Source organism: Musa acuminata, chromosome BXJ2-8 (genome assembly GCF_036884655.1).
Source record: "Musa acuminata AAA Group cultivar baxijiao chromosome BXJ2-8, Cavendish_Baxijiao_AAA, whole genome shotgun sequence".
In the NCBI taxonomy this organism is placed as follows: domain Eukaryota; kingdom Viridiplantae; phylum Streptophyta; class Magnoliopsida; order Zingiberales; family Musaceae; genus Musa; species Musa acuminata.
Window position 1 is genome coordinate 51,156,148 of NC_088345.1, and position 23,865 is coordinate 51,180,012.

General features: G+C 38.9%; 4 protein-coding genes across 5 annotated transcripts; all 4 read left to right on the top strand.

Moving 5' to 3' along the window:
* Positions 1-366: 366 nt before the first annotated feature.
* Positions 367-5,775, top strand: LOC108951161 (uncharacterized). The gene is made up of 11 exons (XM_065122780.1): positions 367-824; positions 905-985; positions 1,069-1,164; positions 1,331-1,414; positions 1,496-1,565; positions 1,663-1,745; positions 3,068-3,147; positions 3,301-3,399; positions 4,719-4,815; positions 5,143-5,232; positions 5,325-5,775. The coding sequence occupies exons 1-11, from the start codon at positions 597-599 to the stop codon at positions 5,361-5,363; spliced, it is 1,047 nt and encodes a 348-aa protein (XP_064978852.1). The 5' UTR covers positions 367-596; the 3' UTR covers positions 5,364-5,775.
* Positions 5,776-7,889: 2,114 nt separating this feature from the next.
* On the top strand, positions 7,890-13,295 carry LOC103995921 (proline-rich receptor-like protein kinase PERK8). 2 transcript variants are annotated; one of them, XM_065122782.1, is made up of 8 exons: positions 7,890-9,514; positions 9,863-10,102; positions 10,207-10,293; positions 10,394-10,464; positions 10,560-10,636; positions 10,759-10,906; positions 12,516-12,677; positions 12,891-13,295. In XM_065122782.1, the coding sequence occupies exons 1-8, from the start codon at positions 8,623-8,625 to the stop codon at positions 13,056-13,058; spliced, it is 1,845 nt and encodes a 614-aa protein (XP_064978854.1). In that variant the 5' UTR covers positions 7,890-8,622; the 3' UTR covers positions 13,059-13,295. The 2 variants fall into 2 exon arrangements, with proteins under 2 accessions (XP_064978854.1, XP_018686130.2); XM_018830585.2 differs by having other exon boundaries at positions 7,896-9,514; positions 9,692-10,102; positions 12,891-13,294.
* Positions 13,296-13,686: 391 nt separating this feature from the next.
* LOC135620441 (E3 ubiquitin-protein ligase PUB24-like) lies at positions 13,687-14,331 on the top strand. The gene is made up of 2 exons (XM_065123365.1): positions 13,687-13,810; positions 13,880-14,331. The coding sequence occupies exons 1-2, from the start codon at positions 13,687-13,689 to the stop codon at positions 14,329-14,331; spliced, it is 576 nt and encodes a 191-aa protein (XP_064979437.1).
* A 153-nt stretch (positions 14,332-14,484) lies between these two features.
* Positions 14,485-23,712, top strand: LOC103995920 (uncharacterized). The gene is made up of 9 exons (XM_009416664.3): positions 14,485-14,773; positions 16,965-17,079; positions 17,226-17,326; positions 18,933-19,058; positions 19,190-19,310; positions 19,412-19,496; positions 22,337-22,450; positions 22,536-22,575; positions 23,380-23,712. Exons 1-9 carry the CDS (start codon positions 14,594-14,596, stop codon positions 23,530-23,532), a joined length of 1,035 nt encoding a protein of 344 aa, XP_009414939.2. The 5' UTR covers positions 14,485-14,593; the 3' UTR covers positions 23,533-23,712.
* Positions 23,713-23,865: the final 153 nt, after the last annotated feature.

The window sequence follows — 23,865 nt, forward strand, 5'->3', positions numbered from 1 at the left end:
GACTTAGTTTGCATGTGATCGGAATTAAGATGATATAACTTGTTTTTATGAATTTAATTACTCATCAGTGATTAAGTAAAGATATAAGGATGGAGAGTCTGTTAATACAATAGTTCTGCAAATACTTGAGTCAAATTAAGACAAAGGACGTCATTGTCTTCCTCCCATCGACAGATGATTTCCAATACACTGTTACTGACGGAGGATAGATCCTCTCCACGGGCCGCCAACGATCCGTCGACGGAAACGACAGCAATTTAATGGGCTTCGGGCCGAACGGGCCGTTATTATAAATTTGATTCGACCGAACCGTGATCCGGATTCTGGATCTGGTCCTTGTTTAAGGAAACCCTTGCCGCTATCATCAAAACCATGTACCCCATCTCTTCCGGTTCTCTCCGCTGCCGCCGCGCGTGTGCACCCCCTCCTCCTCTTCCGGTCCTCTTCCCTGCCGCCGCGCGTGTGCACCCTCTCCTCCTCTTCCGGTTCTCTTCCCTCCGCGCGTGTGCACCCCCTCCTCCTCTTTCGGTTCTCTTCCCTGCCGCCGCGCGTGTGCGCCCCCGCCTCCTTCGATTCTTCTCCTTTGAAGTACAAGGATGGGCGGCGGCGGGGGGAAGAGGGAGAAGGCGGAAGGGAGTGACGTGGACGAGCAGGAAACACGGGATAAGAAGAAGAAGGGGACGACTCTTCCCTCGATGATCAAGAACAAGGAGAAGAGGAGTGCCGTCCATGCCAAGCTCAAGCGCGAGAAGAAGATCGAGAAGCGGAAGCAGGCCAAGGCACGAGAGGCCGCCATCAAGCGAGCCCTCGACCTCGGCGAGGAGGCAAGTTCTTTCCCCTTTGATCTCCACCTTTTGCTTGGCTTTCTCTTTTCGGGTTATGAATCTTGTTTCTTGATGCATAGCCTCCGGAGAAGAAGGTGCCGCGGACGATCGAGAACACCAGGGAGGTCGATGAGACGGTCTGTCGACCTGATGATGAAGAGGTGAGCGTGCTGTTCAGTTACTGTTTTCTTCTCTTGCTTTCTACTTGATGTTGATCCATTATTCCTGATAATGGCTAGTCCAGTTATTTGCAGGGAATGATGCCGATGAATTTAGCCAAGTCCTGAAACAAGAAGTGACGCCAAAGATATTAATCACCACAAATCGTTTCAATTCCACAGTACGTTTTTAGTGTTCGTCTTTCCATCACTTTTACCTTTTCTTTCGTTGTTTATTTGTGTGTCCTTCTTGCCCTATCTTTAAATATTTTTTAGGATTCGTGGAATCCATATTTACTAGGAGCTAAGGCCACCGCTGAATTCTTACTTTTTTGAAAATGCTTGCAGAGAGGTCCTGCCTTCATTCAAGAGTTATTGTCTGTGATTCCAAATGCTCATTACCATAAGAGAGGAACCTATGAACTGAAGAAGGTGAAGCATTTGTGATGAACCAAAATTCGGGTTTCTTATTTTGCTGAGCCTTTATTATGATGATTGTTTCTCTTATTGCAGATTGTTGAATATGCAAAGAACAAAGACTTCACTTCAGTTGTAGTGGTCCATTCAAATCGAAGGGAACCAGGTTAGAAGCAACAGGGGAGATAGTGACTCTTGTTTTGTCATTGATTGTTGTTTGTTTTTACATCTGTAATTCTGTCTTTAAATACCTGTTTTTTTAGATGCTCTGTTGATCATAAACTTGCCTGATGGACCTACGGCACATTTCAAACTATCTAAATTAGTCTTGCGGAAGGATATTAAGGTACATTCACTTGCACTTGAAAAATGCATGAAAAATAGCTGAGTTCCATCATACTTTGGAGTTTCTCTTCTTGCTTCCATACACTCATTTAGTAACTATAGTATGTACGAGTTGGCATGGTTTATTTCACTGGCAATATGAACTCAAATTTTTACTTGCGCTTTTGAAACATGTGGACATCTTAGAAATGCATCCTGGATTATTATACTTATAAAGTACAATGTTGTCAAGTATTCACAGATCATTTAAGTTTTATATTTCTTAAATAATTACTGAAGTTTATGATATTGTATGATTACCTGTCTTGGAGAGGATAAATAAACCACAATGTCATCCTTATAGTTTCACACAAAATCTTAGCTTCTGAACCTGATGAGCACTACTTGTATCATAATATCCCAGCTGCATAGTAGTTCAAAAAATTGGAAAATGCATTAAAAAAAAGTTTAAGATCCTTTGGAATAAAGCAATAATAAAAAATTCATTAATAAACTTAATAAATAGTAATCCAAACTAGATCTATTATGGTGCCTTTGATCCCCTTGGAGATCCTTAAATTGTCTCAAAAATCTCCTGAATATTGATTTGAGTTTCCAGTCAAGCTGTTCCTAAAATGGGGTTCATGCCATGCCGATGGCGTACCTGCATTGTTTTGGCTTGGCATGGATCCCTCGTTGATATATGCTGCTTAGCAGTATCATTCTAGGACATTACTAGAATGCCTTCTCAAGTAAGGCAAATCAGTAGTATAATAGTAAATTTTGCTTGACCTTGTTCCTCATTGTCATTGTTCATGTATGTCAATTTGGAAATATAGATCTTGTTCTGCATTTTACTGCAAATTAGTTACTATATATGACTATTGCCACATCTCTAAGTTGTACTTTTGATATAGTTGTTATAGTACTACGGTCGGTGGAATGAATTTTTGTCGATTTGAATTGTGGCAATTTTATATTATGTATGGACCAATAATATGAAAGTTGCATCTGTGATTTTTTTGCCCTTGTGATACTTATAAAATGTCTCGATGATTGGCGCATCTGTGACATGCCCTAAGCATCCACAGAAGGCTCTAACAAATATTCTCAATCGAATGACTTTTAGTGCAGAGTAGCCCATACCATAAATTGATTTCCTATTAATTTATCAGCATATGTGCAAGCATTACATAATAGATGTCTAATTTATAAATATCTGGAAGTTTAATGCTTTATAAACATTCATTTTCAACTGTTTTGCTACATTATTTAAAATATTGGTTTTTAGTTTCATATACATCATACACATCCCTTTAACTATGGGTTTATTTTGGCTACCAGAATCATGGAAATCCTACAGAACATAAGCCGGAGTTAGTACTGAACAACTTCACCACACGTCTTGGTCATCGTGTTGGAAGGTTAAAGTTTTACTTAATTCAAGATGTCAAATGATACTCTCATTTCTCCTTTTATAGTATAAGGATTTGTTTTCCTCTTCTTGTTTTTTTCCTTCTTTATCAAACTTATATTTCTCCTACCTCTATTGATTATTTGAATTTGACTCTTTTTAGGATGATACAATCACTATTCCCTCAAGACCCCAACTTTCGTGGTCGTCGAGTTGTAACATTCCATAACCAGCGAGACTTCATCTTTTTTAGACATCACAGGTATATCTATTTTGTTGACTACTTATATTTGTTATTACAAAATATGTTGAGGATCTTATGCAGAACCTGGAAGTTTTCTCAAACCATATCAATAGTAGCTCTTCTATGTCTCATCATTGAACCTTTTTTTGCTTTCAAGGACTTGCTTTGAACACTGGCAGTATATTCTTAGTAACCGTTTGAATTTCTTCAAGTGCCTCTAGACATACTTTGTTTAAATGACCTTTGCAATTTTTGCTCAGGTTCTTATTGTCTAGTGTATTCTTTGTGCTGGTAGAGTGAAATAATGGGCCTATTTAGAGGTCTTGGACCGTTAAAGGTCATTTGGTGCTAGCTTAGGAATTAATTTGAGCTACTATTGTTCAAGGTGTTGGTCGAGGAAAACATGGACATGTTTAGGAAACCAGAGATGGTCACCTAGATTGAGTTGGGAACAGTGGAGAATATTGGTCCAGATGTCGGTGGCTGGTCTCTTAGATGGTTAGCAAATATCAGTATGTCTTTGAAATATCTGTGCTATTTGAGGAAAGCTGTTTGTCATCTTTAAAATTAAGAGCTATTAGATCTCGAGTCTGATTCCAATGTGGGTCCAACAACTGTTAGATCTTTTGCCGGAACACCTGTGGTGATATATATTGCCGACTAATTATTTATCGTAATGAAAACTACTTTTTCCGAACAATATGAAAACTGAGATTTCTGTAAAGCTTCCTGTGGGAAGCTAAACAGAGTTCTAGTGGTCAGAAGTATCACTGAATTATGATGTATATGCTCTAATCAGTAATATCTAGAAACTGACTATAAAAATGATCCTGAAAACAAAGAAAAAAGTAGTAACCATTGTGGTTTTCCCAAGTTTCATAGAAACTGAAATAAATAATGTAGATGTTGAAATTGCTGATGGAATTATGGATGTAACAAATTGTATAACATTGTGTAAAGATGGCTCCGAAGTAGGATGAAACACTTCTAATATTGGAGAAGGGCTTCATCTTATCATGAATGTTCTTCTTGGATGGGAGATCCTCCCTCCTGTAGAATTTTGTCTCTAGTTTGTTCAGCTGTGCGATGTGAATTCTACTAGTCAAATGAACATCAAGGAGGAATGCTAAATAGTCTTTTAAAAGTTGAGATTCTCTTCTTTTTTTTCCATTATGTTTTTTAAGGTTCTTTACACAGTCACATACTTAATGTTGGTACCATGAACTGATCTCAACATATACTTAGTGTTTCTTCTTTTGTTTGGGTAGACTTGTATGTAAACCCTTTAATTATTTATGCCATCTGGAATTATGTCTCATTTTCTCTGCAATTATTAGGTATATATTTGAAGCCAAAGAGAAAAAAGATGACTCCAAGGACAAGGCTGCCAAGAGCAAGAATATAACTCAAGAGAAAGTGATTGTACGGCTTCAGGTACTGTTTAACATGAGTGTCGCACTTTGTCATTTGATGATATGCTATACAATATTTATTACTTGGACCAGACACACACACACCATGATGCTTTCTCACCCAATTTTTAAATGTTTGAAGACTGTTTTATGTTATGGTTATTTTTATTCCCCTTTTTGTTACACTAGCAACGCAATTTCTCTGTACCTGGAGTATTCCTGTAAACTTTACTGCTTAGTTATCTGACCACACTCAACAGCTGTTGAATTGTGACCTGGGAGATTGATTATTTGATTTGACAATCTGACATGGTATTTTGTTCACATTTTATTCTTTTTGAAAATGCAGGAGTGTGGCCCTCGCTTTACACTTAAATTGAGGAACCTGCAACATGGAACATTTGATTCAAAGGGTGGAGAGTATGAGTGGGTTCACAAGGTACTCTTTCGTGATCTTGGTATAGAATTTACCATGTTCTGGGATTTATTGCTTTTTCCATCAAATTTACCATGCTTTTCATTTGATTCTAGCCGGAGATGGACACGAGCCGCAGGAGGTTTTTCTTGTAAGCCAGAGATTTTGCTTCAGAAGAAGACCTCCCATTTTATTATGGGAATTGAGCTTTTTTACTCTTCTACAAACATGCCAATCCACATTTGTTATTGATTTTAATTGTAGTCGTTTCTTTCCCCACTGTATGTGGAGGTTCGATCAAGTGTGGCCAGGATTTCTCTGCATCAAGAAATAAGTTAATTAGCTTGTAGTCCAATTACAATGGTTTCTGGGCCTTTTGTTTCGTAGAGCATTTTGCTAAGAGTGGCTGTCCCTTTGCTGGAAGGGAAGGACATGACCTCTCTCTTAATCTGCTTAAGGGCAAAGACCTGCTTGGGAGTCGTAGGTATTGCAAAAATGCTCGATGTATTGCAACATGTGTATTCATACTCTCTATGATCTAATCCATGGATATACTTAATTTCTGTATGTCAATGATTGAATAAACAGGTTTTTTAAGGAATAAATTGATTAAAAAAATATATCTGGATCAAATTACATACAAATAAAATGGATGTGCGCCAATTGGGTAAATCTAACTTAATTTTTATACATAAACCTTAATGTGTTCAAAATCAATCTCAACATATTTTGTGTTATTGGAAGATGCTATTGATATTTAAGTCAGAGGTGAAAATATTGAGTATACGAGGGGATTGATGTCACTTGTACGGATAAGATTTTTTGAATCCATCTTTTCGATATTCAAATTTATTATATTAAAAATGAGCTTCTATACTAGCTAGCAAATGAACGATATATTCTTCGAGGAAATAGACGATAAAAGATGAAGATAATATTTTTATTTATTTTGTGAAAGACATGTACTGAATGATGATTGATCGATAATATCTTCCCTATCACTTCGCCAATCCAACAATCAAAAGCACATCATCAACATCAAACACTAAATAAAAAAAGAGAGAGAATGGTTAAATAAATGATCGGACTCTGTTCTTCACATGCGGAAGAAGGCAGATTCCTAACAAGAACATATACCAAACATTCCAAAGTTGGGGGTTTTTCCTTTTTTTTTTTTGGCTTGCGAGAACAAAATTGGGAGAACCTTTTTGGAAAACATCTTGAGAATTGAATCTGCTTATCATTCAATCTAAGCTTTGGTGTCACATAGAGCATTGTGTTGGACTGAGAAGTTAGGAAAACATCAATGTATGCAATCTTATCCATACAAGTAAAGAGACTGCATCTGGTTGTTTGTGAGCTCATCACCATGTCACCTCTCTCAATCACTTGTACATCCATCCACACATTGTTGATGATCTGAGGGAGTAGACTATTGTCTTGGCTGGTGCAATGTTACTTGTTTCTCTATCTAATCTTGTGCACAAAGCCCTCATATCATGCAGAGGCTAAAACACATTGTTGAGAGACTTACTAAAGCTTCACCGGTACCTAAGTGTATATACTACAGTAAAATCCTAACTCTGTAGAAGAATCAATTTAGATGGTTTCTTTTAGCATCATCGTGAGAATCATTTCCTTTGTCATGGAACTTCAGAACGAAGCTTGCGGTGGGATTCTGGCCTTCACCAACCTCAATAATTAAGAAAGCGATGGAAAGTCTCGGAAGACTTCAGGGGGGAGGGGTGGACAAGACATGGCTGTTCCATGTGCAGAAAGAACAAGGAAGAATCCATGTTCAGAAGTGCGTACTCTTCCTATTAATCTAATCACCTTTAGTTAATGAGCTCAAGCTCTGGTTGTCTGCCACCATGTCCGCAAACTCCCACCACCCCAAGACAGCTACAAACAATCAGAATCATGTTTACAGCAAGCAGAGCACGGTTCATGCTTTCAGGTTTCTTTCTTCAATCTTAGAGTGAAATGAAGGAGAAGGAAAAGTATCACTAGGTTTTCAGACTCCTTCATGCAGTCCTGGGGACACGACAAAGGAAAGAATGGACTTTGTCCAAGCCACAAAACGTGAGCGAGATGTATCATTAATCTAACTGCACCTGCAAGTCCACAAGCTTGTTTTTGTTTTGATGTAATCCATGTTTCTGCAACTAATTTGTGCGAAGGTTTGTCCTAATAATCTTCCCTGATATATAATTAGCCTCCTCTCATACAAACCCAAATGAATGGGGAATGTTGTTGGGACACATTCATCAGACAGAGAATTCTGATTGGCAATACAGAGCTTTAATTGGGTTGGAGAAGAAAGTGTCGAAGAACAATGTGTTGGGAATGCCATTCCCCTTTCTCTAAGTAGGCCTACTCTTCAGAATAAAAAAAATTGCGTGTGATTCACATTTGGTTGCGAAAAGTCAGACTCAATCATTCGAATATGTAGTAAGATCAATTGATTCATTGTTGATGCCTGGAATTATATATGAGATGCAAACTAGCTAAGCAATGGTTGCAAAATGGAATTTTTGTTGTTCCAGTCATTCAATGGTTGCAGACAGTTTGCACAGCGAAGTGCTGAAAAGTGGAGCCTCTCCATCCATCTCGGTCTAAAGAGATCTGAAGAAGACACTACTTTGGATCACAAAATTCTTCTTGCCGTCGGTGGCATCTTGTGCGGTGAAATCCAAATCTTGTCACCTCTTCTTTTTTTTTGTTTTGTATCCAAGAAAGATTCTTGTGGACTTTGTTTTGCCACGGACAGGCTGGGCTGCGTTGACCCAGGAGCTCGAACTGTCGAACCCGAGCAAGTGCGCGGGCTTTTACCAAGCCGGTTGGTGAAGTTTTCCCCGGGATGGAATAAGATATCTCTATTTGCTCATCTCACTGGGAATGACAGTGCCCCGAGAGCTGGCAGTCGCCATGACTTGAAAGCTTGGTCTTGGTTTCCAGCTAGCTCATAATGCGGAGGAGCCTTCCCAAACTAAGATATTGGAATTCCCCCAAGTCGCGTCACGTTTGTCTCCCGTTTACGGTCGAGGAAGGACGGTGGCTTCTTGGTTTGGTTCTTTGTTCTCGAATGTCCTGTTCTGACTTCTTCGGGTTGCCTTGTTTCACGGAGTTCGTACCCGCGTGGATTGGATTCTGTGATCGTAAGGCGACTTGTCTTTGTAGGTAAAAGTTTCCAAAAGATAGGATCTTGATGAGTTTTAGGGAGGAGAATCCTATCCATTGTTTTATTGAGTTCGACGAAGATTATGATGAGATTTTGGTCTTTCCTTGAAGAAGATCCGTAAAAGTGGGATTAATCTTGAGTGCTCAACTCTGGTGTTGGAGTGGATCAAGGGTTCAAGTTCTTGAGAAGTTCGCTGATTCTGGTTCTGGATATGCAATGAGAGAGAGATTTTGATGCCGTGGAAGTCGACAGCAAGCGTTGCTGATGCTCCTCGTGAACTTTTCTGGAAGAGATTAGAGGATGTCTTGTTGAAGATGGGGAAGATAAAGATGGCAGCTTTTTATTACTCATCGCCGCCGCCACCACCACCGCCAGTTGACGTATCACCGCCAGAGTCTCAGCCTAGTGACTATTACAATCCATCACAACCTTCGATCCCACCTTCTACTTCCAATGCCGATCCCCCTTCGCTGCCTCCACCGCCGCCACCTGCTGCTCAACCACCGAGTGCTCCAGTTGATGCCTATACTCCACCACCGCCGGCCTCCTCTCCTCCGCCTCCGCCACAAACTCCGGAGTTGTATCCGCCTCCCCCTTCTGCTGCCCCTCCTGCAGTTACGCCTCCGCCGCCATTGTCACCTCCACCAGCCGCTATCCCTCCTATGTCACCGATCTATTACCAATCACCGCCACCACCACCGCCAGCCTTACCATCTCCTCCCCCTAATTCTGCACCTGCAAGCCCATTGGCACCACCACCTAAAGCTCCCTCCCCGCCTCCTCCTCCTCCTCCATATATCAGCAATTCGACCCCTCCTGTGCCTTCTTCAATGCCCCCTAGAAGCCCACCGTCACTACCTTTACCTGCTCCAATTAAGCCCAATGTCCCGAGCTCATCCAATTCTTCAAAGCATACAGGTTCTTCTCATGGAAGCAGCAATGCCCTGAAGAGTGCCGCGAACACTTCTGAAACTGTTGTAACAGTTGCAGTGGTAGCAGGTCTTGTGATGCTTACTTTTGTTGGAGCAGCTGTGTGGCTTGTGAAGAAGCATAAGAAGCCATTTGCACCTACTGCATATCGTGGAAATCTTGTTTTGGCTTCACCGGCATCTTCACATGCATCAGGTAAGGCCTGGAGTTCCTTTTTACCTACAATCAGCAAGATTAATGCAAACATGTTATTTGAAACTCTAGCATTAGATGATTGCTGGCTACAATCTATTTCTAGTGTCTAGCAGAAAGCATTCAATTACGTGCCATGACAAGTTGTTGAACTAATTAGTTTTCTTTTTCCTCTCATAGAATCATCCCGTGCAAGATCTCCATCATATCCTCTCATAAGACATGGTTCCGAAGGAAGCTATGGTTTCCATTACTCACCATCAGACCTAGGGTTAGGACACACAAAATTGTGGTTTACATTGGAAGAGCTATCAATCATAACAAATGACTTCTCAACTCAGAATCTTTTAGGTGAAGGTGGATGTGGTTGTGTATACAAAGGACGGTTACGGGATGGAAGAGAAGTGGCTGTGAAGCAGATCAAAGTTGGTGGTGCACAGGGGGAGCGTGAATTCAAATCAGAAGTCGAAACTATCAGTCGTGTACACCATCGCCACCTGGTTTCACTTGTCGGGTACTGCGTTTCGGAGAATCGGAGATTGCTCGTCTATGATTATGTGCCCAATAGAACTCTTTATTATCATCTTCATGGTGAGAAAAATATTTTACAACATTGGATTTGGCAATTGCACAAAGCATCTATAACTATCTCCATCAAAAACAATGTGCATTCTTAGTTGGAATTGCATTTGCAGGGAAGGGAATGCCGATAATGGAATGGACTGTAAGGGTTAAGGTTGCTGTTGGGGCAGCTCGGGGAATAGCATATCTTCATGAAGATTGTAATTTCCTATTTCCTTTCTTCTTGCTCTGTACATAATATTGCATTGAAATAATTAGACACTAACTAAGGAATCTGCATCAACTTAAATCTTGTGTCAGGCCATCCACGGATAATCCACAGAGATATAAAGTCCTCAAATATTCTATTAGATTACAGTTTTGAAGCTCAGGTAATCCATATTCCATAACATGCTTACTCTGAACATGTGATGCTGTTGTTTTCTAAAATTTTGTCAAGCTTGTCATTGATTTATCAATATATTAGGTTTCTGATTTTGGGCTTGCAAGGATGGCTGTGGATGCTAACGCACACGTGACCACATGTGTAATGGGCACATTCGGGTAGGTAAACCTTGCCAAATCGGGATATCTTACTACCTATTGGCTAGAAATTCCAGGAACAATTCCTTCAATGATCGCAACACTTTTGATTTTTGACCAAAAAAAATGCATTGTTCTTGCAGATATCTGGCTCCAGAGTATGCAACTAGTGGAAAGTTGACGTCTAATTCAGATGTGTATTCTTTTGGTGTGGTTCTTTTAGAACTTATTACAGGGCGGAAGCCTGTTGATACATCACAACCTGTCGGTGATGAGAGTCTTGTTGAGTGGGTAAGTTCCATACCTATAACCTTTCATTATTTTCTGTTATGTCAAAAGCTTATTAGTTAAAATTTGCAATGTTCTCATTTGAATAAACATCCATCATTACTAGTGGGAAGCATTGAGCTTTTGTGTGAATGGAGCTACAAAGCAAGCAACTGTAATTATTTATATGCGATCCCAACTTGGTCTGTTATTCGTGAAGAAATGGCTAATAGTCCAATGAGAAAAGGAATTTAAGAATTGGTTTGAATTGTTAGCTTATATAAAAACCCTGAGAAAATAAGAGTTAGTAAAACTTGTTATGCATATTGTGTAAAGTAGGTTATGCCATTTGACAATGCAGTACATACTGCTTTGAAGATATCAATGGGTCTCAAGGTTGATGGTGAATATTATAGTGGTGGTGATAGGCAACTGATGCAATAGTTTTGGGGAATAACAAGCAATGTAGTGACATCATGTTCTCTTTTACTTCATAGTTACAGAAATAGGTTTCCTTCTTGTTATTTCTTCATCTCGACTTCCATCTTATTATCCTTCTCTTTTTGTTTCCCTCCATTTTATTTTTTCAGGGTTTCATATTGGTTAGAATTGTGGTCAGCTCCATTTGTGCTCAATTGATTCTGGTCAATTCGACTGATTCTTGAGTATAAGATCAAGAAATTGACCAAAATCAGGTCGAACTTGGCTGTATCATGTCGGAATTTGTTGATTCCATGAACTATGTTGGGGATACAATAAGGTACCCGACATCTGACCATGGAAAAGTAGGACCTAGTTTTATATTGTCATGACAAAAGCTGAGTTTCTTACACACATATCACATGAATAAGGCACAAACCATACATTAGATATTGAGCGAGCAATTCTGTTATCATATGAGCTCTTGGGCCCAATCCATAATGAAAAAGGAACTTTATTGTCCATTTCTGTGAAAAATAATCGAATAGGTTAGACAGAAGATAGAAGTTTGCGTCTGGCATGGTTTCATTTCAACAGAGAGTTACAGAAAGTAATTTTATAGTTGGCTGTCACTGGTTATAGATGGACTAAGCTTCTTTTATGCAGTTTCATTTCCTAGTCATCAGATCGAACACATTCTAACAGTTCATCCTTTAGATTAGTGGAATTATATGTAATGTTAGTTACATGTTTCACTACCAAGAATCAACTCAGGTTACAAATTTGTGTGTTCATTCTGAGAGGGTCACCATCTGCACGGTTTCTTTTTTTCTAATGAGCATTGTGTTAGCATAAATTTCTGTTCTTGTTAATCGGGAAAACTTAAGGTGAAGACTTGTGATATATTTAACTCATACAATGGAAATTCTCTTACTCGAGGATTTTGCCATCATGTGACATAACTCTCTATAGTTAGAATAATCAATCCTGTGAACTCTAAATTCTATTTGAACCTCAAAGGTTTCCTGGCTACAACTTAATGCTAATCTGCAATATATCTTAGAAAAAAATAGTTTTACTGTGTTAATAGTATCTTTTCCCTTCTTTGTATTGGCATTGTGTGTGTTTGCTGCTGCGCAACCAAAAGTAATCTCTTATCGTTGCAAGGAAGTCAGTGTTGACCAAAAATTTTGAATTCAATACCCGATCTCAGGCTCGACCATTGCTAATTCAAGCACTTGAAAATGGAGATTTTGGAGATCTGCCAGATCCTAGGCTCGATGGTAACTATAACAAAGATGAGATGTTTCGTATGATTGAAATAGCAGCTGCTTGCACTCGGCATTCATCAACCATGAGGCCTCGAATGGGACAGGTAAAGCCTGAACCATACAACCAAATAATCTAAATTGGCAGGGATATCCCGGAAAGAAAAAAAAATTTGAAACAACTATTTTCCAGAAAACCAAATCCTGCCACTGACTTGTTTCACACTGTGGATGCTTAGTTGCGCCACTGCATTGACTTGAACCGGAAGGAGATCTTCTTACTGATTTGTTCTTTACTATGTTATTTCCTCTTGTACTAGGTGGTGAGAGCTCTCGAAAGCTTAGCCGATTTAGACATAAACAATGGTGTCCGACCAGGCCAGAGTGAAGTCTTTGATTCGTCGCAGCAGTCTGAAGAAATCCGAATGTTTCAGAAGATGGGATTTGCCAGCCAAGAACATGACAGTGATTACAGTCGAACTAACTGAGCCGACCATGAGCATTGTATTCATTTTTTTGCCCTTCAGTCATGATCTATATCAATTTTTGATGTAATTAATTTCACTTCGTAATTGGAATCATACAATTGGTTTCGCCAATTCTTTGTTTATTTCAAAACAATCTTACACCTTTCCTGAACTGTTGAGGTTGTCTTTGTAAGATCTTTTTGGCATAATGCATTCAGTAAACTGGCAATTTGCCACTGGTGAATCACTTAGAACTATTGCTTGATTGAGCTGTTCATGTTCTTTCTGTTCTTCCAAATTCTCTATTGTTGAAGCATTAAAACCTCATAAAGGCTGTGTGACATCTTTTGGGATCAAACTCTGATTGACTGACTTGGTGCCCCTTATGGTAGATACAAGATTGACAGATTCAGGATTAAAATCTCCCAGTCTATCCTAGCAATTCTTTAGTTGAATGTCTCAATAATTTGCTAATTATCTATATAAAATGTCGAATTGGATCATTAGATAAGATCTCGATATAATTTTATGATCTATTAATCTATATTCTTAATAAAAATCAACATTAATGACATTAAAATATTAGAAAATGTTTTCGAATTAGATTATTGTTGCAATATGCGGACGTGATCGATGCTTGTGGAAACCGATGGATCGGATCGACGTGGCGCTCGGTGTTCTCCACTCCCTCCGAGTACCTCCTGATGACTTGAAACCCATTGTCGACGGCGATCGCCGCATCATCGACTCGATGACATGGATCTTGCTGCATGGTGCGGGGGACAACCGCGACATGAGATCGACGGCAACTCTGGTCTAGAAGTCCGTGATCGAGGCAGCAGATTCGAGAGTGTTAGAGCAACTGAAGCCCGATTTCTTCCGAGCTGTGTTATCCCTCGTCCGCGATCGGATCTCTCAACAAGCAACCAAAGCCGCGCTGCAGGTCCTGCTACATGCTTGCGGATGGGGAAGGAATCGGATCAAGATAGTAGAGGCCGGTGGAGTGAAGGAGATTGTGGAGCTTGAGCTGACGACGACGGAGCTCAACCTGGGGGTGCTGAGCCAACTGTGCGCGAGCGCAGACGGAAGGGCTGAGCTCGTGGGCCGTGCCGCCGGCCTCACGACCGCTTCGAAGTGGTCCCTCCGGGTCTCGTCGCTGGCGGACGATAAAGGGGTCAGGATTCTGTCGTCGCCGTGCAGCTACTCCGCCACCACCGAGGTCCTGCAGGAGATGATGAGTGTGAGGTTTTGTCGGATCCGAAGCTTCCAAACATTAATGACCGTTTTGTCGTGATACGACAAAAGATACTGTAATCAACACGCAATATGAGTCCGAATCGGTTGGTGATCGGACCAGTTTTGATTTCGGATCCGCGAAGATAGATCCGATCCACGAAAAGCTCCGTTAGCGCGACCCATTTGCTCGAAGACCTAAATCGTGGGTTTAAGAAGATTCCCGACCGCGACGAGAGAAGACCAAAAGTAAAGCTACCTAAAAATTCCCCGGCCTCTCGTTCTTCGTCGATCCATCGCCGCGAATCCGGAGAGAGAAGGCCATGGGGGAGGAGGAGGACAGGGATCCGCAGCGGCTGAAGAGGATCGCGGTGGCGGCGTACGACTACGACAACGATCCCCGATGGGCGGAGTACTGGTCCAACGTCCTGATCCCGCCCCACATGGCCGCTCGATCCGACGTCGTCGACCACTTCAAGCGCAAGTTCTACCAGCGGTTTATCGTACGCCTTCGATCACTCTTCCTTTCCTTTCTTGGTTTCTCATCGGATTGATTTGATCCATTCTTGCTCCTTCGTCGTTTCTTGATGGCTAAGCCGAGGCGAAGATCGCGGAGAGGTTGTCCTTTTGTGGGATCTGTCAGTTCGTTTTCGGTTGTCGTTGAGAGAGTAATGTGTTCGTGAACTAAGGTTTAGTCGTTGGCAATTTTTTTTGGTGGTTTTCAGTTGCTTTGGTTAATTTGATGAAAATTTACGTTTTTAGTTATGGTATGTTTTTCAGCATTTTTTTATGTCAAGATCCGCAGCTTTTTGCTTCTATAAGTGAAAGGTTCGATTCTTGTTCTTCATATGAAACCAGCAAGTTGTTAATTTATGGTTTAGCTTTTGTGGTGACACCTAAGGGCTTCATCTTTTACTGTCTAATACTTGAACTTCTCTCTTGGAGTTTGATGTGTTTATATGGATTTTAACTTAATTCTATGATGCTTAGTTTTGGCTTTCGCTTATTTATAATTAATATTCTTTTCTCATGAGTCCATGAATCCGTTTCCTTGTCAATTTTGTTCAACACTCCCCACTGGTGTTAATATTCTTTGATGGAATCTATGCTTGGAAGATGAGTATAACATGATAAATAATCAATTACTATGGATAATGTTAAAGCTTCAAGTCACTGTTTGTCGTCTGCTAGTGGGATTCTAAGAAGCAAATGGGCAGGACTCTTTCATGCTCCTCGTTAACATAGCAAAAATTAGAACTCCAACTAGATCAAATAGGTCCCGGTGTTGGTGGTTTTACTTTTAAGCTATGCTGAAATCTGAAATTATCATCTAGCTTAAAATTTTTTTATTTGATGTGATTATTGATTGTCATGTTTAATCGCTAGGCTACGATATTGATGTTCTTGAAGGGACAAGATTTTGACTTCCAGTCAAATGATTATCATATATCAGCCTCATGGGATGTTTATGGTTATACCTATTGATGAACCATATCCTGACCAAGGACTGGTTTGGCCCTGATTCAGATGGGTATGAATCAAGATTAGGGCCGTCACATACAGTGACAACCTTAAACCTAATTGAGTTAGGATTTATAACATTTCGGTTATTTTGATTTGATCGACATAATTTTCAATTCAAATTCTAAAGTTGCTGATACATTGCATCCCTCATTTTCTGCCCTCTCTCTCTCTCTCTCTCTCTCTCTCTCTCTCTCTCTCTCTGCCTCTTCCTTCTCCTCACCTAAATATAATGATTAGAAATCTTCCTTTTCTTTTCCTTTTCCCTCTCTCATGCAGAGCCTGCACACAGTCGGATCTAAAGCAGACGGTGGTAACATCTATTCTTTTCCTGCTTGCCTATTAAGCTATGGGGCTAGTACTTCTTGAATTTTTTATATTCCATAGACTTGAACTTGATTTTGTGGATTTGATGGAAAAATTTATCGTTCTTGACCCTGAAATTCTGGCTGCCCAATCGGAAAATGATGACATGCTTACAGTCCACACAGACACACCTGGACAGCAGTGGGTAAGGTCCATCTCAAGATGTTTGAACCACTCACATCATATTTGTTGGCCATTCGGTTGTGATGTCTTCTGTTGCCTTCACTAAGCTAACACTGGCAGTGAACGTATCTCTTCACATGCCTGCCTTGTCCACCCTTTCTGGCCTTCAACCTTCGCCGCTCCACTACCTGATTGTTCTACTTCTCATGCTTCATTTTTCAATTTTGTTATTTCTAATGTTAACATAAAGAATGGACAGTCTGTGCGAGGTTTTTAACTGCTTTTGAGATTCTTACACTGGTTATTATCTTGATTGTCTGTTGGTAATCATAATGGTTTAGAATTTTTTAAAGCTAGATTGGACATTGGTCGACCCATTCATTTCAAATCTGGTATCTTCGCAAAATAATGCAGACAGGTATTCTTGGGAATTGAAGGACTTTCTTTTGGTCAAACAACTAAAATTCTCCAAAATGGACAGTCTGCCTGTATAAATTGATGATCTTCCATAATCTGACTTGTATAATATGTACATATGGGTAATCTTTGCATAACCGAAGCTACTTATCCACAGATTGCCTTTATAGCTTGTAGCTACTTCCAAAAGCAGCTAATGTTGCAAGATGACCCAAAATATAATTACATGGTTTGCCTTTCATGTTCTGATCACAATTTATATTCTAGGATCCTGATCTAGTTGTGGAGGCCATGTCTTCCACTAGTTCTTCTCAATCATCAAGAGCATCAGATGGACCTTCATCGCAAACTACTGCTCAAAATTTGAGGCCACAAAATTCAGGTGGATTGGAACTCAGAAGGCTTTTCATTTCTTATACTGTACAATATTCTGCCATAGAAATTCCTTTTAGATTTTGTACAGACATATCTTAGGCATCCTATTTTAGAAAAGAAAACATATCTTTGAACTTTAAACATGTTGTCCAGGGTCCGGTAGTGGAAGTACTGGAAGAGCTCCATCAACAGGAAGGAACGTAAATTCATTGAGGCTGGATCAACGATCTATACAATTTTCTGTCAATGCTTGGGTATGTAAAACATTTCCTTGCCAAATGGCCAAACACAAGTACTAGCACATACTACTAGTGTTTGATTGCCAGGGTTTTTGTCTTTGTTTATAGCATATTGTGCTTGATTGTGTTCTTCTTTAAATGATATTTCAGTCTTTGATAGAATTTGTAATCAACATACCTGCTCTAAATTCATTATTCTTATAGAATGTACACATAGAATATAAGCGTGTTGAAGAATGCATGTAATGCAATACCAAAATAGAGAGCTAAGGTTGTGTACATCCACCCTTCCCAAACCCTGCATTAATGGGAGCCTTGTGCATTTTTAAAGAGTAGGTTTACATTGATGTAGCTGCTAGATCTGCATCCGTTGAGTAAAATAAGAAGCCTGTTTTCCAATCAGCATAGCTTTGCACAATCTGCAATCGTTTGAGTGATCAAGCAATAATTGTTTCAATCAGAGCAGGTCCCAATTGATGTTCTTATTAGACAAGAATTTTCTTATCGATCAGGTACACTCAAGTGGATATCAAGAAACATAGTGGACTAATTAGTTTTTTGATGTGAGCTTGGACTTCAGTTTTCCTTGTTAAGCTTTTTATAATTCTGAAAAAAAATTATGGAACGGATGGTATCTTTTTTTTTCACAATCAATGTAGGGTTGAAGAAAATATATAACGTGAACTAGAGTCTTTTTTTGTATCTTAGCTCATTTCATAGGAGCGCAAGATAACCTGATGACATGAAGAAATTTGGTGGGTTTTATCTTTGTCTATGGTAAATTTGTTCATTTCTTGTTCCCATCTTTCTGCTGTTGCTTCTTTAGCTTAGTTTGTCAGGAGGTTGAAGTGGAACAAAAATGGGTGTGGGTAGGGCCCAGTAAATGTCCTCGTGTGCATATCTATAATGTGTGTACATATAGATAAGTACAAAGGTAGGAAGTACTTGGGAAGTGTCCATCTTCTTAAGTGCTTTCAGGAGGCCTGCCGATGATGACAACAGCTAGCTGCAGCAGTTTGAGATGATGGGGATCCATGATTCCTGATCCTAGGAGTGGCTATTACCATGTGGTTATTCAGTATGCACTGGGAACATATATGGGCTGGGGACCATGAGCCTGAACACTTTTGGCTATATGACTTGTAGGGCATCTAGATGTTTGTGTCTACAAGAAGAATTTATCTGATCTTATGACTGTTTGGACACTTAAAGATGCACCAGTGTGTTGTCATGTATTTAAACCCACAAGGCTTAAAAATGTATAATAATAGATTAAATAGCAAATAAAATTTGTATATTAACTTTCATGTTTATAAAATTGTTTTGCAGTCTTCTGCTAGCTCTACTATGCTGCAGATCCTGTAGATTCCGAAGTCTCCCACGTAGGATGAGATCATAAACTTGTTTTTTTTTTTTTTCTGTAAATTGCATTTTTTCTCACAGAAACTGGTAACTAACATCTAATCTTAAAAAACTTTGATTCATATATCCTAGTGCTTGTGTTTTATATATGTATATATTTTCCCTGAAGTTGATTGTTACATAGATTGTAGTATCATGCTGTGCCTTCTTTATATTGCTTCCCATCTCTTCTATTAATTTGGAAATATGCTTGTGTCAGGTACTAGTTGTTGCTACACTCGGAATGCTTCCAGTTGCGCCGAGAAATCTTTCAAACAAGGCATATCGGTTGTCATTGCTGGGTACTGCATGTTCCTCAGTTTGTTCACTATACACAGTCTATGGGGTGAGTTTGGTATAATAGTAATTACAACTAAAAGCTCTGCGTTATGTAGTTTTATTTCTGTTATATTAGTTGGGCAGGGTAATTTCACATAACCATTGTGTATATATGATTTATTTATTTTTTCTCTACAGAAACCAAGGGCATGGAACCTGCCTGCTATTCAGACATGGTTACAGACGGTCATTGGAGCGAAGGATTTTATCCATTTCATATATTGTATTACACTTATTACATCTAAGCTACACTTGAAGTGTGAGTTGTTTCAAATAATTTGTCCCTTTAACTTGTCAATTCCTAGAACTCCGTAATACTCATTATTTACTAATACTTGTTGATGGCTTTTCAAATGACAGTTGCTCTCATACCTGTGTTTTGTTGGGCTGTTGATCATGTGGCCAGATTTCTAAGGCGTAATTTTGCACGTTCAACTTTATACAGGTAATGAGCTTAATTTTGATGGAATGATTTCTCATTAGAAACAAAACAGTTTATACCAGAAACAGATTTAGAAAACTTCGTGACAAAATTTTGCATTCTTGAAATGACCTATTCATGATTTTTAACAGAATTGTTCTAAAAATCAGAATTGGAAACATGATAAGCTATTTAAGCTAAAACTGGGTTCTCGTTGAATTGGTCAAATTGGAAGAGACAGATTTCAGGATCGGATTTCGGCAAAATTTTAATATTTAACACTGATTTTTAATTTTTTATTATTTCATAATAAACAATTAAATTTTAAGTCTGAAGTTATTTTTTTAATATGTTGTAATTTTGATGATGTAAGTTTCAGCTACATATATGCATTAGTTTATGATTTTATATGTGCTATGATTTATTTTATCATTATATATTCGTATTTTATGACTCCTATTAGTTATTTACCTGCAATCTTTTTGTATACATTATTGCTTTCTATTGTATTATGTTATTATATTTGTTACTACGTGATATGTAGATCATCTTGCATGCTAATATGTATTATATTCTGCTTAGTGCTGACTAACAAAATTTTATTGGGATTTTTAGTTGGCTATGGTCGATCTAAGATTGAGGCAGCCAATTTTTAAAATTATGATAAAGAGCAGCATTGTCATGTGCACACTTGGGCTCAGTTTGTCATAGTTTACTGTGAGACCGAGCAGTCAATGTCACCCAAAGAAGTTTGTCATGATATGTTTTTTTTTTTTCAACTTTCTATTTGGTTCTTGCAGGCAATTATGTTGGCCTTTGACATTGATGGGACAAGTTGCTTATTTCCTTCTTTCTTTTTAGCAAAATTATCTAAAGCTTCAACTGTTTTTTGTTTGTTTGGCAGGAAGAGAACAATAACCTCTTTCGTGATGCAACTTTGGCCATGCATTAAATCTATGACTAAATGGATTGGCATGATGCCTGCTGATACCTTTCTATGCTCTATGGTACTTGTGCTGACCCATGCTGGTCGGCATGGCTTATTAGAAATGCATAGGAGGGTATATGTTCCACCTAAAATAAATATTGACTTATTGAGCCTATTGTTCTAAATTAATTTCAAATACGTATGTGAAGTATTGAGACCTGCCAAGTATGCTGTCGCAGAACTATGTGTACAGTCGGCTATTTTCAGTTATCATCGGAAAGGTAACTAAGAAAATTAAAATGCATGGAATTTCAATATTTTCTTTGCCAACAAATTCAATCTCTAAAGTTTGTAAAAGCTGTATAACACATGAGATTAATTCTGATCACTCACAGATAAAATTTTAAATGGGAGCCTGCAACATTCATCTCGAAGAATTTTCACTTTCATAGTAGTTTTGTGTTTAGGAGTGTTCTAGGCAGAGATTTTAATTTCGAATGATACGGGCGATACGTACCAGTTCGCTAGCAAACCAATATGTGGACCGCCTGCTATTGGGCGGTACCGTTGATCTAGCTCCGTATCAGACAATACGGGGTTGTATCGGGTGGTAACGATCGATTTTGATTGTTGTCGCTTGCTACTGAGCGATACCAGCCTGGCTACAGCGAGGGAAGAAGAAGTGTTGAGGCAGAAGAGGGAGACTCGGAAGAATCTCGACGCTTCTCGATCCGGCGTCGCCCTCCCTCGACGATCCCAATCCAGGAGGTAACGGAGAGGCAGTGGCTCAGCTTCTTCTTCGTCGAAGGCCGAGATGTTTGCGGCCTTCAACATCTTCGTCGAATGCCGTAGATGAGGAGAAGACTGCGTTCTTCTCCTTGTCTAATGTGACGAGGAGAAGAAAAGGAGGCGATGTTGCCGAGGCAACATGCTCCTCCTTTTTTTTTATATTATTTATATATATTGATTTTATATTTTAATATTTTATATATATACCAAGCAGTACACCTTGGCATATCGCTCAGTACGCTCGTACCATACCATACCGAGCAAAGCTCGATACGTCGGTACAATACAAAATTATGAGCCTTGGTTCTAGGAATGGTTTACTTGCAAGCATATAGATGTTTTGGAGAAAAAAATGTCTAAGTTGCATAGAAGATGATCTGTAGGTAAAGAATGTTTTGGGAATTATGGTCATCATCAAAATAACTAGGACTCTGCTATTCCGAAGCCCATTAATCAGTAATGTCATCAGTAATGTCAAAGATGACATCACTTTGTAGTTTCAAAGGTGATCTAGTCTACATCGACCCTGACAAGTGTGATTCAGTTCACTTGTAACTTTTTTTTTTTTGGTACAAAGGGTAAACGACAAAGGCAGGATTCGAGCCCAGAACCTTGATGAACAAATTTCTCATTATTGATGTGAAGTTTTCTAGTACAGCAGACAATCTCATGTATGTTGGCTGGTGGTCGTGATTTTCCTGAATCTATGACATTATGTTGCAAATTTAAGATATTTTGATATGTAGAAAAGAATGTTACTAGCCGCTTCTGGGCGCTTAGATATTCCCTTGTTGTTGCTTTGGTTTCTAAGCAAAAGTATGTTTTTTAAGGTAAATTTTATTTTATTGACTAAAATTTCATGTCTTAAATTTGGCTCCCTACCAAAGGGACCTATCTGTTTCTGGTATCAGTTGATAGAATGTAAGGAAAGATAAAATATCATGAGAAGAGATAGGAATAATACTTGATGCCTGTTATCATCTGATTAGTTCTGATTTAGTATGACCGTATGAGAAAACTTGTTGATATCTATATAACATATTGGGTTGCTTTATTTGTTAATTGAGCTTTCTGACGTGCTTTATTTGCTCAAGAATATATGATGAGAAAAATTAACTAAAGTAATGGTTACTCATTTCATGAACAGGAAATACTTAGAGGAGCCTTGTATATGGGTGGAGGCAAATGGAACTACATTAAACATCCTAAGTTCAAATGCTGAGATTGCTCTGGGCTTTCTTCTCATCATATCTCTATTCTCGTCAGTCAATTTATATTATTCTGTTTTTGCTGTTTTCCTGATTTTCAGATCCTGATCTATAGAACTTCTGGTTTTGTTGATGCAGGCTGCAACGCAACATAATCCAAACGTTCATATACTGGCAGGTTAGCTCCTTTTTTTTTTTTAAACAGAAGCAGTATCAAAATTTTTCATCGTATTTGTTGGTGGCTTCGATGTTAACACCCTTGCCATGTTGAACAACCAGGAGACTTAAAACTTATGATGTGGATTTTATTCTGGCTTACAGAAAAACAGGTCCATGATAGCAATAAACAATTAGGCATCAGCCTGACTATATTATATAGGCTTAGATAATTCTCTACTAGAACTAGTGAGAACTGATCTGATATTGGAGAAACCATATTCAGATCCTTTTTTAATTAGCAGATGCAGATTTAGATAACAGATGCCAAATTCTACAACCATATGTGCATATTGTGGCTACTAATTCATACTGGATATATGATGGATACAGATTTGAATCAGATTTTAGGGTGGATATAATGTATATATTATATGAATCAAGGCTAATGTCTATAAATAAGCATGATAGTGTTTCAAATCAATAGTATATGTGAAAAGAAAAGGAAGTGTGAGAGAAAGATGGAATATCGTGACATAAAAAACCAATTAAATAATAAGTTTTGATAGGTTAATAGAGATAAATTTAGTATGTTGAGATGTTTAAACATATGGCTGGCTCTGCTTTTGTACGAAGAGGATTCATACCGATATTGTCCATCTCACTTTCACCTCTTACTGGAACTTCCACAGTGAATCATACGAGAGATCTTTGCCCATCGTATCCATTTTATTTTTGGGTGGAAGCCATTTAGATCTCCTAGCTTAGCCTATTTGGTTGTGTTCTTTAATTTTATTAATTTTCCTCTTCTCCATTGTTGATGCAGCTCCTGAAGCTCATGTACCATGCTCCAGTTACTGCTGGTTATCACCAGAGCGTTTGGGCCAGGATTGGCCGTGCCGTGAATCCATACATCTACCGTTACACCCCCTTCTTGAACAGCCCCATCTCTGCAGTCCAGAGATGGTGGTTTAGGTAGAGGGAAGAAGAGAACGAAATGGATAGGAAGAGAATGTGAAGGCAGCTTGCAATATTTTGCCCTCACAAATTCTGAACGTCGTCTTTTTTGTCAGTGGATGGATAGCGCTGTTCTGACAGAAAACCACTCTGATAAATTGGAATTCGACTTTAATGATTTGGCTAAGGTGCCTTCTATTGATTCTTACGGTTTGTGCCACAGCCAATTGCAGGAAGTTGGCAATCTTCCTGAATCCATTCCGTAAATTCCTGGGTCTTGTGATCAATGGGAGTAAATACATACGCCCTTTTAATTAATTTGAGTTCATACTGCATTAAATCTCTACTGATTTCT

Bases quoted from the DNA above. Each gene is read 5' to 3' on its own strand.
- LOC103995920 (XM_009416664.3), top strand. From the start codon at position 14,594: ATGGGGGAGGAGGAGGACAGGGATCCGCAGCGGCTGAAGAGGATCGCG. The intron at 17,080-17,225 runs GTGGATTGGAAC...CATGTTGTCCAG, and splicing joins TTTGAGGCCACAAAATTCAG to GGTCCGGTAGTGGAAGTACT. The intron at 19,311-19,411 runs GTGAGTTGTTTC...TTCAAATGACAG, and splicing joins ATCTAAGCTACACTTGAAGT to TTGCTCTCATACCTGTGTTT.
- LOC103995921 (XM_018830585.2), top strand. From the start codon at position 8,623: ATGCCGTGGAAGTCGACAGCAAGCGTTGCTGATGCTCCTCGTGAACTT. The intron at 9,515-9,691 runs GTAAGGCCTGGA...TTCCTCTCATAG, and splicing joins GGCATCTTCACATGCATCAG to AATCATCCCGTGCAAGATCT. The intron at 10,294-10,393 runs GTAATTTCCTAT...ATCTTGTGTCAG, and splicing joins AGCATATCTTCATGAAGATT to GCCATCCACGGATAATCCAC.
- LOC135620441 (XM_065123365.1), top strand. From the start codon at position 13,687: ATGGATCGGATCGACGTGGCGCTCGGTGTTCTCCACTCCCTCCGAGTA. The intron at 13,811-13,879 runs GTGCGGGGGACA...TCGAGGCAGCAG, and splicing joins GACATGGATCTTGCTGCATG to ATTCGAGAGTGTTAGAGCAA.
- LOC108951161 (XM_065122780.1), top strand. From the start codon at position 597: ATGGGCGGCGGCGGGGGGAAGAGGGAGAAGGCGGAAGGGAGTGACGTG. The intron at 986-1,068 runs GTGAGCGTGCTG...TGGCTAGTCCAG, and splicing joins GTCGACCTGATGATGAAGAG to TTATTTGCAGGGAATGATGC. The intron at 1,415-1,495 runs GTGAAGCATTTG...CTCTTATTGCAG, and splicing joins GAACCTATGAACTGAAGAAG to ATTGTTGAATATGCAAAGAA.